Raw genomic sequence first — 15,058 nt, 5'->3', positions numbered from 1 at the left:
AGATAGTAGCAAAACATACAAACAAAAAAAGTTCTAAGTCAAAACTGAGTTGGACTTCACTCTTTGAACTAATTTCTCTCATTCTGTCTGACTTTCTTAGACACACACCTTGACAGATTGCACATATTTGCAGAATCACATGTCCACCATGAAACAGAATACATTGTGCCCAAGACAAAGGGTGCCCGGAGAGAGGAAACAGAGTCTGAATGGCTGTCTTTGTGCAAGGAAAACGAAGACAGCTTCAATCTCTATAAAGACCCATCTCAATAAACACCTCCACAGGCACCCATCTATGCAGCACACAGTCTCCTGATTGGCTCTTTCTGAGTGTAATCACAAGTGTGGAAGGCCTAGAATAGATGGTCAGAGAATGAAAAGGTGGAGAGGGAAAGCGATGGAAGTGATTGGTGGGTGAGAAAAGTAAAAACGAAGGGAAAGAAATTGGGGGCAGCGCATAGAGGAAAGTTTCGGTATTGTATATAGAAGAGGAGAGGTGTACAGTGTACAGATCATGCACTGACACAAAGAGATGAATGAAGGTATATGGTGAAAGGCTGAGAGTAATAGCATGACTCAATGATGAAAGGAAAGAGTGATGGAGAGATCATGAGGGTGATGAATGGGTGTTTCCTAGGGTTCACTCCAGTCAGAGGTGCAGCTTTAATACCTTTAGGAGCAGTGGGAATGTACACAATTGCACGTACACGTACACACACACACACACACACACACACAGGTAAGGAGGTGGGTTGGGGGCATGTAGTGCAGAGTTTTAATCCTGTACACCAAATAGAGCTGTGGGTATTTCATTAAAAGTCTGTTTCAGGGTGGCCAGACCTGAGAGAAATCCATATTTCATTACTTGTCAGCCATCTCTCTGTTTCTGTGTGTGTGTGTGTGTGTGTGTTTGGGCATGTGCGCAATGTCTTCATGTGTATATCTTCATTCAAATGTATCTTAATGTAAATGAATGAGCGTGTAAATGCATGAGCCCATTCATGTGCACATTCTGAATCTGTCTGTCACTCTGTCCCTTTTTCTCAGCATGCACCATGGCCCCCCCATTGCCTCTCACAAACAGACCACCCAACGTTCAGCAAGTGGAAGGTTTAATAATACTCACATAAACTACATTGACGTAATCGTCATCAGACAAAGTCTCCAGCATCTCACTGACAGAGGTTCTGATCAGTTTGAGAGTCAAGCCAGACACACTCCCGCTTCTGCAACAGCAAAAAAAACAAAAACCCTGACAGCTTCTCACTGCAATCTGTCAGATCAGTTCTTGTCCTGTGAGATTTTACTCAGTGTAATTAGAAATGCTTCTGCCTTGGGAAATGCATTGCATAATCTAGGAACGCATGCATTATAATCAGGGGAAATCATGACTGATATGGGAAGGTTATGGATCAATGAGGTTTTAAAGTAACTCACGCATCCACGAGGATTAGCATATCTTTGGGTGAGGCAGCTCCTTGAATGTACCTAGATGGACATTAATGAATGAAAGACAAGCTGGTCTGAGACACATGGTCGACAACGACTTACATAATAATTTACTTTGAACGCAATATAACTTATACTGTGTTACTGAGTGTTACATACAGGGCTGGACAATGTTGCTGAAATTAATATAACAATGTTAATAAGAATATGTTTCGATATCAATTTATATTCTAATATATTTTCATATCTGAAATGATGTACGGATATAGATTACATCACAAAAAACCCTCAACTCAGAGTCTACTTACTAACTTTTTCAGAGCTTTAAAAAAGGAGCTATATGCAAGTATTGGCCACCTTGAGGTACAAAGTGGTATTACGAGACAGGACGGGCCGAGGTTAGCATGCTAACTTCAGTAGATATATCCGCAACACAATACATAGACATCATTGACACAACATTAAAACTGTTATTTCTTCACATTCTGTTGATAACTTTAGTTAAATTTTGAAAAAACTAAAATTCTTACATTTAGCTCCTTTAAACTGCATTATACAATTATTATAATTTACTTGGTTTCATTTCTAATTAAACAACATAATTCTGTAAGGCAAGTACATAATATGATTATATTGTCTCAATTCAATTCAACTGAGAGTTGATAGGCAATGATATTGAATTATTACCTAACCCTTCATACACTTACTACACTTACTATAACTAAAAGCCACATTTATTTCCTATCATAAACACCTACATCCAAACAACTAAACAAGCAACTACATAAAAGTAAACAATCATATATACACGTGAATGCATAAAATTTGAAATTTTAGTCTAGCAGTCTTAGCAGTGTTCTTACCATGGCCTCCTGCGGACGTCATACAGGTCAATTTTACTGGGGGTCTTACGAGCATCCATCCACGGAGAGGCTTTAGGAGGATATTAGATATGTGTTAATTATAATTTTTCATAATTAAAGGAAATAAATTATTAATTCTGACACCTGACTGTCAGACTGAAGTGTTGATCTGCAAATATCTGGCAATATGCAGTATCATATTCAGCCCAGCAGTGTCTAGTCGCTGTCAGTCATATTGTGTAGATAAGAAAAGACACATTTTGGGAAGATATAAAAAAAAGCCTACATTTGTGCCATAATGACAGTTGGTTTGTTGGCATGGAATCCTACATTTTTTTACACCATCTGCATTATAATATGTTTAATGCTTGAGGTAAGAGGTAAACAGCAGGGCAATAAGCTAAAATATTCATCTGAGATGCAAAGTGCAGAGCACTGGATTAACTTGCTTTGACAATAATCAGCTCTTTCTATCTATATGCTATTTGTGAGGGGTAGCATGAAAACAAGCCAGTATGAGAGCGTGTAACTGCATACTAAGAGGTAAAAAAATAAAAGGAACAAAATAAATTCAGGGCCAATGAAAATTCATGAATATTAGACATAAACTTTTCCCATAAAGCTATATAGAGTCTATGATGACAGGGAATTGAAATAGCTTGGCAGAGAAAACACTCACGGTGGAGAGCAGCACTAGACTAATGCATTCAAAGATAGTATGACACTATCTATGGCACCACATATAAAATCAATGCAATGTTGAGCAATGGAGATTATTTATTCAGTTTATTTGCTCAGTGATGTGTGAACAAAAACAAACTCATGAATATATTCCCTGGCTGCTTGTAGTTTTGATTAAACACCACATGCTGTATCTTAGGTCAACCAAATAATAATCTTCTGATGAGTGCACCTCTGATTTGATAAGGAAGGAAACACAAACAGCTTCAGTGTGATATCAGCAGATACACAAACAACTTAGGAAGCCGAATAATCTACCTCTGTGTTAAATGTTAAATGTGTTGATGTTTTTTTTACCTGGGTAGTAGCGAGCCAGGCCTGCAGCGCTACCAAACACCTGCCATAGAAGGGTCGGGTCATCCTCTCTATTCGTTCTAAACACTTCTTCCAATGCCTCCGTCCAGTTCAGCTCATTTAGCACAATAGTGGCTAGAAATCCGCACAGATACACACATCCACAGACATTTCAAAAGAAAACATATACTAGAAAAACAGACATATCCAGGATACACTGATATATAGTATACTATTGTAATTACATCTTGATTTTCCACAACTCTGCTTACGTGTGCATGTTTGAATGTGTACTCTGCAATAATGATCAAAGGATATAGCGGTGTATGTAAGCAGGCCAATGGAGACTGTCAAAGACATGTGGATATCCCAGATTAACACATTCATTAAGATTCACACACACAGGCCAGCTCAGTGTCAGCCCACTCGCCCAGTGGGACACATGAGCAAATATTAGGCCAGCTCACCAAGCCGGTGCTGAAATACAGAGGAATGGTTTTCTGGCAAGTAAAAATTAAACTGTGCTTAATTTTACCTGAAACACCGGATAACCTGTGTGTGTGTGTGTGTGTTTGTATGTGTGCATGTGTGTGATTGATAGTGTGTGTTGTGAGAGGCCACAGGCATTATGGATGTAATGACACAGCACCCAGACAGCTCAGAGCCACATAACACTCTCTATGATGGATGGAGACACAGCACATGCTGCCCCAACTCTATATTTGCTCTGTCTCCCTACTGCTCTTCTTTTTTCCCTTCCTTCATTCCTTCTTTTCTCTTTCTTTATACTAATGTAGTACTGTATATCTACAGTATATGTGTGTATGTATGTATGTGTGTGTGTGTGTGTGTGCATGTGCAAGCGTGCATGTGTGTGAGATATATTGGTATCCTGTATTGAGTGTGATGTGGCTCATTGATGTGCAACGCAAACACTGTTCATTTGCATGCAATGCCTCTAGAGGGGAGAGTTAATGAAGCACCGGTTGCCAGGAGTGCATGTTTTTTATAATAGAAAGAGAAAGAGAAAGGGAGAGAGAGAGAAAGCGAGCGAGAGAGAAAGAGAAAGAGAGAGCATGCAGTGTGTGTGCACAGTAATGTATTTCCCTCATTAAGAGTATAATTTTAAAAGGAAAGGGGGAGAAAATAACACCACAGCCCTTGTCAGATAAAATAGAAAATTACAAACTGTTTGTGTGGTTTTTGAGTGAAGACTGATGAAGACAGACAGGTAGGTGGATAGCCATATACACAATGGCCCACTCATAGCTATTTACATAGCTAGATTGTTATAGAAGATAAACAAACACATACACATACACTCTAGGCTAACAAACCGAAATGCAACTCTAAACAAGCAAACCAAAAACATCTAACCCAGTAGTAATACGTTGCTTGTTAATGTTTCCATTGGTTTTGAGTACTCCTGAGTTAGTCATAATATTTAATAATCTAAACTCCACTGCTGCTTCATAAGGGATTCAGTATCCTCTAGTCGCCCATATTGCCACTGACACTAATGAATTCCCTGGCTCCACACTCCCTGGCTTTGATGTCACACTGAATCACTCTGTGATGACTTCATCTCTGTGGGATATCAGCGGTGCAACATAATTCACTAACAAATACAACATGGATTAGCTTTTTTTTTAACATTAAAGAGTACATAATTTTTCAGTGCTTTAAATAAGGATAAGTAGTCCATCCCCTTTACACTCAAACAATCATCATATACTTTTTGTCTAGAAAAGAATGCTAGCGCTAAAGAAAACTCACTCTGATATCGTGGTTTGTTTAACCTGGAAGTGACAGTGTGTTCAATAGAGGACTTGTAAGGACTAATCACTTACTAGATTATCAAAATTCCAAGCATTCATGTTTAAAGGAATAGTTTGGCATTTTGGGAAATACCCTTATTCACTTTTTTTGGTCGAGAGTTAGATGAGAAGATCGATACCACTCCTAAATCTGTGCGCTAAAAATGAAAACTATTTGGGGAATGTCATACTGTATCGGACCGAAAAAAGATTTTTTTTTCTGTGAATTTGAAAAACTTCCTATATTCTATAATCTATAATCTATAATCTTCCTATATTAAAGGACTAGACATAAATGTAATTCAAAACTCTTTGTCTCTTTCTATCTCTCTCTGTTTTGTTCTGTTCTTATGGAAGAGAAAAACTGCTAGCTAGCATGACATCCTGAAGATGAATAATATCGTATATTCTCTAGCCCTGGGGTGTCATATATAATTGTATACATAAATTTTCAGCTTCTGTATCCAAAAGCAACACCACTGAATTCAACCACTCCTTTTCTGTCTGTGGCTTTTGGGATCTTTCTGTCATCTGAAAGTCTCCGTTTCCTATCCTACACTCGTCTCAGACACGTGATGTGCTGTGGCCTATAGAAGGTGATTTCATAAACTTGCCTCCCACTTTACCCAGAAAATCCAATTTTCTCCAGCTGAGCAAAGGCTATTCCTGGAACATTTATAGGGTGGAGATCAAATTGGAGAGTTGAAACCTCAATAACGTATGAATCCTCTGTCTCTTTTTTCTCCAGGCATACAAAATACACACTCCTGCACATGTGCCCGTATTTGATACAGTATACGAGCGTGTAGACACTCAAACACACACACATTTTTGAATACATTCATTCCTTAGCCCCTTTTCATGTGTCCAATCATAACCCAAACTAATTCCAACCTAAATCCTAAAACATTATCTCAACCTTAAAATAAACTTGCAGGGACCTGCTTTTCATGTCATCATAATGGAGATTGTTCCCATACCACATAAGTGTGCATCCTTGAGAGAAAGGGAGTGTGAGCAGTCATGGCACCCAGCCCAGATTATAGCCAGAGATATGTCTCAGGGAAGAAAACGACAAAGTCACAACGACTTCAAAAGCATGCTAATAAACCAGGCTCACACTTTTACAGATAACAGTCTCCCGACAACAGTGTGTGTTCCTCCCCATTCCTCATTTCTGCCTCTGAGCCTGGGGTCAGCGGAAAGGTGAAGTATGTAACCTTGGGGCCACACGGTTCCCCAGCAGGCTGAGGGCCATGCTGAGAAGTCACTCCATTCTGCTGTCCTTCCAAGTCACTGCTGACGCAACACATCTCACTGCACGCTAATTACTGAATATCTAAACACATACACTACCCAGCCTCACATAGCCACAGATAAAAATGCACAAGCACAAGCCAAGCAGCAACAATGCAGCCTGAAATCCTGTAATTGGACTCATGTTCAAACTCATCATGAACCATGTGTCCTGGTGAAGTATCCTTAAGTAAGGCACTGAACGCTTTATTGCACTTTCATTGTAAGTCACAGTATAAGAGCATCACCCAAGTGCTTAAAATGTAAAAAGAGAGGAAAAGAAAGCTGTTCAAATATAATACATAATTCAGACCGCAGTTAAGATATTCAACAGACCATCCTTAAGTCATTGACATTCAACTTGAGCTGTGCTAATGTCACAGGGACTCTAGAGAATCAAATTATTCTGAACCACTCAAGGTAAATGTCACCACATGATGATGAAATGATCAGAAATTTACTTTTATAACAAAACAGGGCAAATGCAATCTGTAACAGATGCACACATGTTTCATTAGAATGTTAAATTGTTTTACATAGGCCATGAACTATAATGCCAGACAGTTCAAACACAACTGACAACATGAAACATACACAGGCCCAGCAAACAAGCAAGCATGCTGATTTATTTCAGCATTGACATTACTGTTTCATAAACACAGCCAGGGATGTAGTATAGGGAAAACGTTTAGCCACCATGTCTAATTTCACAGTATAAAGTATAAGCAGTAAGTATAAATAAGTATAAGTATAAACAATTCAAAGCCTCAGACCACAAGAGCCGATTGAATCAAGAGACTCATTATCAAAACTTTCCTGAAATAAAAAAAATAAAAAAAATTAAATGAATGCCTCACACTCATGTTTGGAGGTCTGCTCAGACAAAGGCCAAAAGCACACATCAATTTCAGTTAGACGACCCTTTGTTCATTTACATCCCAAGGACACGCAGCTTAGCCAAGGGACAGTAGAGTACAGGAGAAGATCCTATTATGCTGTATCACTTTTTATAAACCATCATTTTGCCATGGGCAAATTTGCTACAGGCACAATCTGTAAACAACTTTATATGGGTCATAATGGGTTGGTATGTCAGTTGTATCTATGGTTACCACTTGGGTTTGTGTGTGTGTGTGCTCACAGCCGTCATAGATGTCAGTGGGGATGTGGACAGCCGTGTGGTTGTGATCAGTCAAACGTTTAAATGACGGGTCCTCTTTAAAGTCTGGTCGAATCCTGTATTTTCTTCCTTCTGTCTCATTTGCATCCAGCTGAGGGGGAAAACAAAAAAAAATAAATCAAAATGCAGACAGTAGTAATGCTGACCGTAGGTTTACGATATCATACATAGCCTCTTCTATTTGCGGATTCATTATTTCATGCATGAAACAGTTTGTATGTTCAGTTAAAAGACCAGGATTTTGAAGACAGTGACGATATATCGTCACCAACTCCTGTCCATGTCATCGCTGCACTTTTCACACCCTCCCGGCTCGTTTAAGAAAATATAGCATCATCGACTGTATGCATAGCGATATCTTGCTTTTTCTCCTTCTTATCATTCTCATTTGAGAGGAGTAGCAGGAAACAGCCAGATTGTCTATGCCCCTTGTGGAGATTTATAACTCATACTGTGCATTCACCAATTTACATCAATGACAGCAGTAGAGACTGGGCGATATATGAAGAAAAGCATGATGATATATGGAGGAAAGAATGCAGAGTAGAGAGGGAGTGAGGTAGAGAGAGAGAGAGAGAAAAAGCAAGAGGGGGGAGGGAGAGAGAGCAAGAACAGTTGCTTCCTAATAAAGCAATAGTGTAGCCAGCTCATACATCTCATCTGTCAATTAGAGCAGAAACATGGTAGAAACCTCTTTACCTGAGAGAGGGTGGGAGGAAGGATGACGGAGAGGAAGCTACACGGGAAGAAAAGCCTGAAGAACAGGCAAAAGAGGGAGGGATTGCAGTAAAAGGCTAAGGCAATGACAAAAAACCAAGGCTGCAAAAAATAAGACATGAATGTGGTGAATAGGAGAGGGAAAATGGAGGAGAGAAGGGAAGATGAGGAGGTGAAAGGGAGGACAAGAGAGAGAGGTTGCTGTCTAGCAAAACCAAATTACTGGCCCATGTCCGAGTGTGACCTGTGTGTTTGCAGGGGCTAAAATGGAAGAAGAGGAAATAGGCAGAAGGAAAAAAGCACACTCACATTGTCCTTTGCGTTGTAGTAGGCAATTTCATCATCCTGTAAACAAGTCACACAGAAGCACACATATCACTTTGTGGTTGCTTCTGGGTGTTGCACAAAGAAGCGTAACATTTATGTAATCATTAATCCATGTATGTTCAAACAGTTCTTTATTTTGTTAATGGCATTAGTAAATTCTCCAGTTTTATGTTAATGAAGACATGGTCTGTGCTACCAATCTTTATGAATCGAATATGAATTAAGCTGAGTCTGCAGTGTCCTCTTTTTACATCTATGTCTGCCTTCAGCCATTTGCAATACTCCAGGGAAGCATTTTCCTGCTATTGATAAAGCAATAAGGCAATTCACAGCTTAGACACATATATAACTGTCTCTGTGAAGTATTTTTCCTGGCCACCACTTTACTCTACATTATAATTGTCTGCCACTCTGGTTCTTAAAAAGCAGAGTATCTGTCATTTGAAATGAGGGGTATAATGTGTCATAACACAGTGTATAATGTGCAATAAACCTATTTACTAATGGGGCTGTAATTACTGCTAACGACACACAGACGCAAACAGATTAAATCTATCTAGACAATGAAATGAATTTATTGGCACTAAATCCACACTATGTGCATGACCATTAATGTTTGCGTACCTGTGTGTCTCCCTGTGTTTTACCCATATGCATGATATAATACACAGCTAAAACTTACACATACTGTATGTAATGTATGCACTTTTGCAGGTATTGCTATAAGTGTGCATGTCTGTATTCTGTGTCCCTCTGTTACCTCAAACTCATCTTTCCACTGATGCTGCATCTGGATGTTTTCAGCAGCTGTGGCCAGTTTCTGGAGAGTGAAATATGACAGGGATTTAGACTGGATACTGCATAAGGTACGCCTCCTTCACAACGTCAGTCTAATTATAGAAAACCTAAGCAAAAGAGAGTACGTTAAAAAGCATGATGGAGACCATCCCAGAGACAGAGAAATTATTATGATCTCACTTGCACAGCTCAAACTACAGGGCTATCATGGTCTTACAGCACTGTCTGCTAAAGGCCACACCACAGTGTCATACTGTCAGAATGAAAAGGTTGAGCTGTGTGTGAGAGAGAGAGAGAATTGAAGAGAAGGGGGGGTGTCAGCAGTGTAAGAAATGGCAGATAACTGAATAAAGTCAAGTGCAAATGGATTAGCAACTGAGAGGCTGTTAATCAAATTGAATGCTACTAAATAACAGGGGGATATAAATCTAATTAACCTCACCTTTGCTCTACTCATCTCTCTTAACACGCACACACACTCACACTGAGAAGCAATAGAGAACAAGAGAATAGTGGCAAGAGTAGTTCATTTATTGCACTAGAAAATTTCTTACACAGTCAAAGCAGTAAAAAGGACAAGCACAAACTAAACAGCACTCTGGGAACAAATGACTGCTCTGTAGACATCCAGGGACGTATTTATTTATTACTGAAACATCATGATTTTAGAATTACACTTACAATTGTGTGATGATACTGTGATATTTAGACATATTTAGACATTGCTTTCCAATTGCACAATACATTCAATGTATGGCTTTCTTTATGATCTTTCACAGTTTCATTCCATCTTCATTCTTTCCTTTGTATGGAAAAGAGGGCAAAACTGAGAACAACACTAATAAGAACACAATAACATAGAAAGGGGGAGACAGACAAATCTGATTTCTACATTTTATAGTTGATGTGTGAACTGTTATTTAATGCGTTTTTAAAGATTTTGCTCAGAATTTCACTACTAACACCTAGTGCATTGAGATGCACTGTAAAAATGCCCTATTAAATTTAAGTGAAAACATTTTAGATATGAGCTATCTTTTGCTTGAGACAAGAAAATTTAGCTAACACTGCAGTAAGTGATTTTCACTTGATAAGATTTCTTAAAATAAAGTCAGAATGTCCAGCTACCAGAAGTCTTAAAACAAGATGAAATTATTTTAGATTAGCTATATTCTTGTTTCTCAATAACAGCCAACTACCTAACCAGGTTTTGAACCTACAATCTTTACGTTAGAAGATGTGTTCAAACCACTGAACCACCATGCCAACTGACTACTGGTGTGCTGGCTCTAGTCATGCCAGTGTCGATCAGTTGGTCCACCACTTTGGTCCAGACTGACATATCTCACCATCTATTGGATTGTCTTGAAATTCTGTACAGACATTAATGTACCCCAGATGGAAGGACTTTGGCGATCATCTGGCTTTTCCTCTACTGCCACCATGAGGTTGACCTTTTGAGTTTCGAGGCAAATGTTTCACCAACTATAGGATGGATTGCCATGAAATTTGGTACAGACATTTATGAACTCATGTGAACAAAAGTCTAAACCTGGAAATTAGATATTTTGTCTCAAGATAAAATTGAGAATATACCGTCATGCAAGCCAAAAGACTAAAACTTGAAATAAGATGTTATTGTCTTGAAACTTCAGAGCTTAAAATAAGTGTCAAAGCATTCTTGAAGTCTTGTAACAGATATGCCCCTTGTATCTAGCTAAACATAACCCCAAATAAGATAATATTGCTAATTAAGACAAGGCAAGTGACATTTACTTGAATGAAATCAAACAGCCTTGCTTAGTCAGCACTACATAATCCAAGCCATTCTCAAAACAAGTCAGGTTAGATTTTAAACCTAAATATAAGATTATTTCTAAGTAGGTGAGAGAGTTTTTGCAGTGTGGAAAGGATAAGGGGTTAGAATAAAAGAGCAGTGAGATCCCATGGCAGACAGCAGACAGAGAAACAAAACAGAAACTGACACTATGACTGTGTATATGTTCACCCAGGCAAATCCCCACAGATCAAACCTTAGCCTGGCCCTAGCCTGCCCTTCTCCAACTGTACTGGGTAATGACAACACAGTGGAGGAAAGGATTGCCCTTAAATAATAAACACACCTGTCTGACACACTGACTTCCTTCACAACAGCAAGGTTACCATAGCCTCAGAGAAACTCCACTCAGGGATGTATTTTCAATTAACTGCAGCAATAAGAACTGATGAAGGTAGATTGTATTTATAGCTGAATCTACTTGTGATATCCATCTGTTGAAGTTTGCAAGTAGGAAAGTATAACATCAGGCATTTCGGATCTGTGCATGTGCAATAACTGGATGAGATGCTCATAGTATGTCATTGTGTGCTTTTACTGAGTGTGGGTATTGAATGTGTATATGTGTGTCTATGACCATGTGTCTGCTGTCGGCAATGGTTCCATTCTTGATCAACATTCCCATCTCTTTGGCCTCCACTCCTGGGCTCTGTTCCAGACCTGTCTCCACCTCCTCTGCACTGTCTGTCAGCAGCTAAATATACACCCCATTTGAGCCACACATACAGACCATTAAGTTATTCAAATGCTCGACGCTTTCACCAGACATTGACAGTGTTTAGACTATTTCAGTGATTTCATCTAGAGATTTACATCTGAATCAATAGCTCAAATTCAAGTATCACATTTTTATGAGTAATCTGAAAACATGTCTGATTTGGAGCTGCATAATGCCAACAGATATTTGGTGTCTTGTGATCCACTCTAAGAATTTACACATGGTAACAGGCCAGTAACTCCATTCTACTGTAAATCATGTGCTAGTCATACAAGCCTCTGTGCCACTGGTGCCATTGCACAGACAAGATCTAACCCTGCAAAAACAAGTATCAGTACGAGATTGCTTTGCCAATGTTTTACTGTGTTATTAGAGATTTTAACAAAATAATGTGAGGAAAACCCACATAGAACTGGGTGGTCGTATAAAATCCCACTCTTTTCTTATTAATAATTAAATTCAGTGACACCTCAGATGCAGATACATCCAAGGTTTGAAAACATTCAAAACAAAAACCTGGTTCTTCATATTTTCATTCCATAAGAAAAAAAGAAAAGATAAGATTTAAGACTGTAATAATGTGCCACCTAGGGAAAAGGCCAAGTGTAGGAGGTCTTGCCATTAGGTTAATGTCAGCTAATGTCAATGTAACATCACATCATGTTAATGTCACACCATTGAGCTAACCGAGTTTCATAAATCTAGACCATCTCTCAAAATATTTAATATTCAATTTGCTAAATACATATGTATTGTACTATCGTAGAAAAGGTTTCAGTCGTAGTCATCTGGACACTGTTTTCAGAATCAAGACGTTTCGGCTCCCATCCGGAAATCATTCTCAATTGAGAATGAGGAGCACATGATTTACAGTAGAATGGAGTTACAGGCCTGTTACCATGTGTGGATCACAAGACACCAAATATCTGTTGAGAATGACTTCCGGAACACTCCTGGACGAATGAGGGACTACACCGTCTATGTATTGTACTGTAGCAATGCAAATGCATGCAGAAACACACACATAGAGCACTGCATGAACATATGGATATCGATTACAGATCTCTTCTTTGGTCCAGGATTTCTCTCTCGGCATGATGTTGTATGGGATATGATACAGGAGTACAAGCAACAGCTGTTCAATACTTGATCATACTCAAGTAATTTGTGTTACATTAACTGAGAATATAGGACTACAGTATTTTGTGTCAATATACCCTTCTCCCTCACACATGCAAATCTGCACATACACACACCTCCTAAGAGAGCAGACCGAGAAGGCTGTTAAAAATTCATGACAGGGCTTTGACGAGGCGCCTCTCCCCTCTGGGAGATATGGAGGGGGTGTGTGAGGAACGATACCTAATTACCCTTCTCTTTTTACTCTTTTTCTCTGTATCCCTCTACACTCTCTCTTTGGCAAACACATACACACAGAGGGGTTACCAGGCTACCTAAAGAAAGCAATGCCACAATCAAATCCGCTCTAAACTACAGAGCCTTGATCTGATGAGACCACTCCCTGAGTGACAGCTAACCTCTCTAAACTGGCATAACAGTTCGTTACAGAGCCACTGCAATTTGCTGTCTCTGACAATTGATTAGAAGCCAGCATTTCTCTTTTGAAACACACAAATTTAGCAGTACAATGGTTTAGTTAATGGGAGTGCATAACACACTCCCCGTGGTGTACTTGATCTAACTGCTCATTAGTCTCCCTCTCACATATTGTAATATAGATACCACATCTCTACACCATAATGAGTCCACTCTGTCACTGGAAGACCACTGGAGACCTGAGGAGAGCCACCACACCCCTGCAGGCTTAATAGGGGAAGAAGAATACATGGATACGAGGAGACTGGGAATTTGATCTATGGCCATATGGAAGTGGAGTGGTTTAAGGAATGAGGTTCAGTGAGAAAAAGGAGCAAACAGGAGAAGGACTTCAAAATAATCATGAAATCTAATACCAGGGGGCAAAAACATCCAATATGATCAGCAGGCAGCATTTCTGATGCATGTTGGTTGGCTATATCTTAATCCCAGTTAAACATAAAAACGGCCTAATGATGGCCGCAACAACTGTTGTGCCTATCAATATTCCAACAGCCAAATAGGGTACATAATATAATATTTCTCATTTCATGCACCTTCCACTGTTCACGCACCCTGATTTATGACATCATTACACTGCAGCCACAGAGAGCACAGAAACGTTTAGAGCTGAGTGTTGGATGGCAGTGGAGTCCTACCTGCTAGCCCCACAGAGAGATATTTCTGCCCTGCTCTCACCAGTCTTAGTTGTCATTCTGCCAGGGCAGCCCAGCAGACCACCATGCATTTAGTGAGAAAGCAGAGCACAGCTTAAAGGATAGACAGGGAAGATGAGACAGGCTCTGCTAAACCTCCCAGAGCCTCCCAGACTCCCTGTGTGTGTGTGTGTGTGTTGTGTGTGTGTGTGTGTGTGTGTGTGTGTGTGTGTGTGTGTATGTGTGTGTGAGTGTGTGTGCACATATGCGTGCATGTGATTGTGCATATGTGAGTCTAAAGGCTCCACATGCCTGAAATCAATGGGCCATTCAGAGCACACTGCCTTCTCCCCCAGACAACAAAGCAATACTCACAAGAGTAGATACAGCCTAAAAGATCATTAACACCCACATCCAATTTTATCTTTCCCTTCCTCGTTTCTGACAACGTGTCCACATTCATGAACGCTGGTTAGCTATTCGCCATAATGAGCCCCAACTCAAAAGGGATGGCAAGAAAGTAAAAATGGAGATGGAGATGTGAAGGGTCAGTATGAGAAGGTAAGAAGAAAAGAGGATTATGAACAGATGGATTAACAGAAAGGACAGTCCAAAGAGAGAAAAACAATACTCTGTTTAGTGTTCCTAGTTCTCATTAAAACTTTGCTTATGAGAATGAACAGTGGGATAATAAAGAAAGAGATATATACAAGGGTGGATGAGGGTTGTTTAGTAAAGAACAATGGAAGCTTTATCCAGCAATTCTTTT

The 15,058-nt window shown here is 39.5% G+C and overlaps 1 protein-coding gene across 5 annotated transcripts in view; it reads right to left on the bottom strand.

The window, feature by feature from the left end:
* The window catches only part of LOC122875527 (voltage-dependent calcium channel subunit alpha-2/delta-1), a 60,659-nt gene that overhangs the window by 27,318 nt on the left and 18,283 nt on the right, over nt 1-15,058 (bottom strand). For all 5 annotated transcript variants that reach the window (XM_044194776.1, XM_044194778.1, XM_044194779.1 and 2 more), the window contains exons 4-10: nt 9,445-9,504; nt 8,667-8,702; nt 7,602-7,731; nt 3,351-3,482; nt 2,313-2,382; nt 1,438-1,488; nt 1,127-1,226 (exon numbers count right to left, since the gene is read on the bottom strand). In XM_044194776.1, the coding sequence (XP_044050711.1) occupies nt 1,127-1,226; nt 1,438-1,488; nt 2,313-2,382; nt 3,351-3,482; nt 7,602-7,731; nt 8,667-8,702; nt 9,445-9,504 (579 nt within the window). The remainder of the gene's footprint in view (nt 1-1,126; nt 1,227-1,437; nt 1,489-2,312; nt 2,383-3,350; nt 3,483-7,601; nt 7,732-8,666; nt 8,703-9,444; nt 9,505-15,058) is intronic.

Source organism: Siniperca chuatsi, linkage group LG4 (genome assembly GCF_020085105.1).
Source record: "Siniperca chuatsi isolate FFG_IHB_CAS linkage group LG4, ASM2008510v1, whole genome shotgun sequence".
Taxonomy (NCBI): Eukaryota; Metazoa; Chordata; class Actinopteri; order Centrarchiformes; family Sinipercidae; genus Siniperca; species Siniperca chuatsi.
The sequence above is the reverse complement of the archived record's forward strand: the minus strand, read 5'-3'. Positions and strand labels throughout refer to the sequence as shown.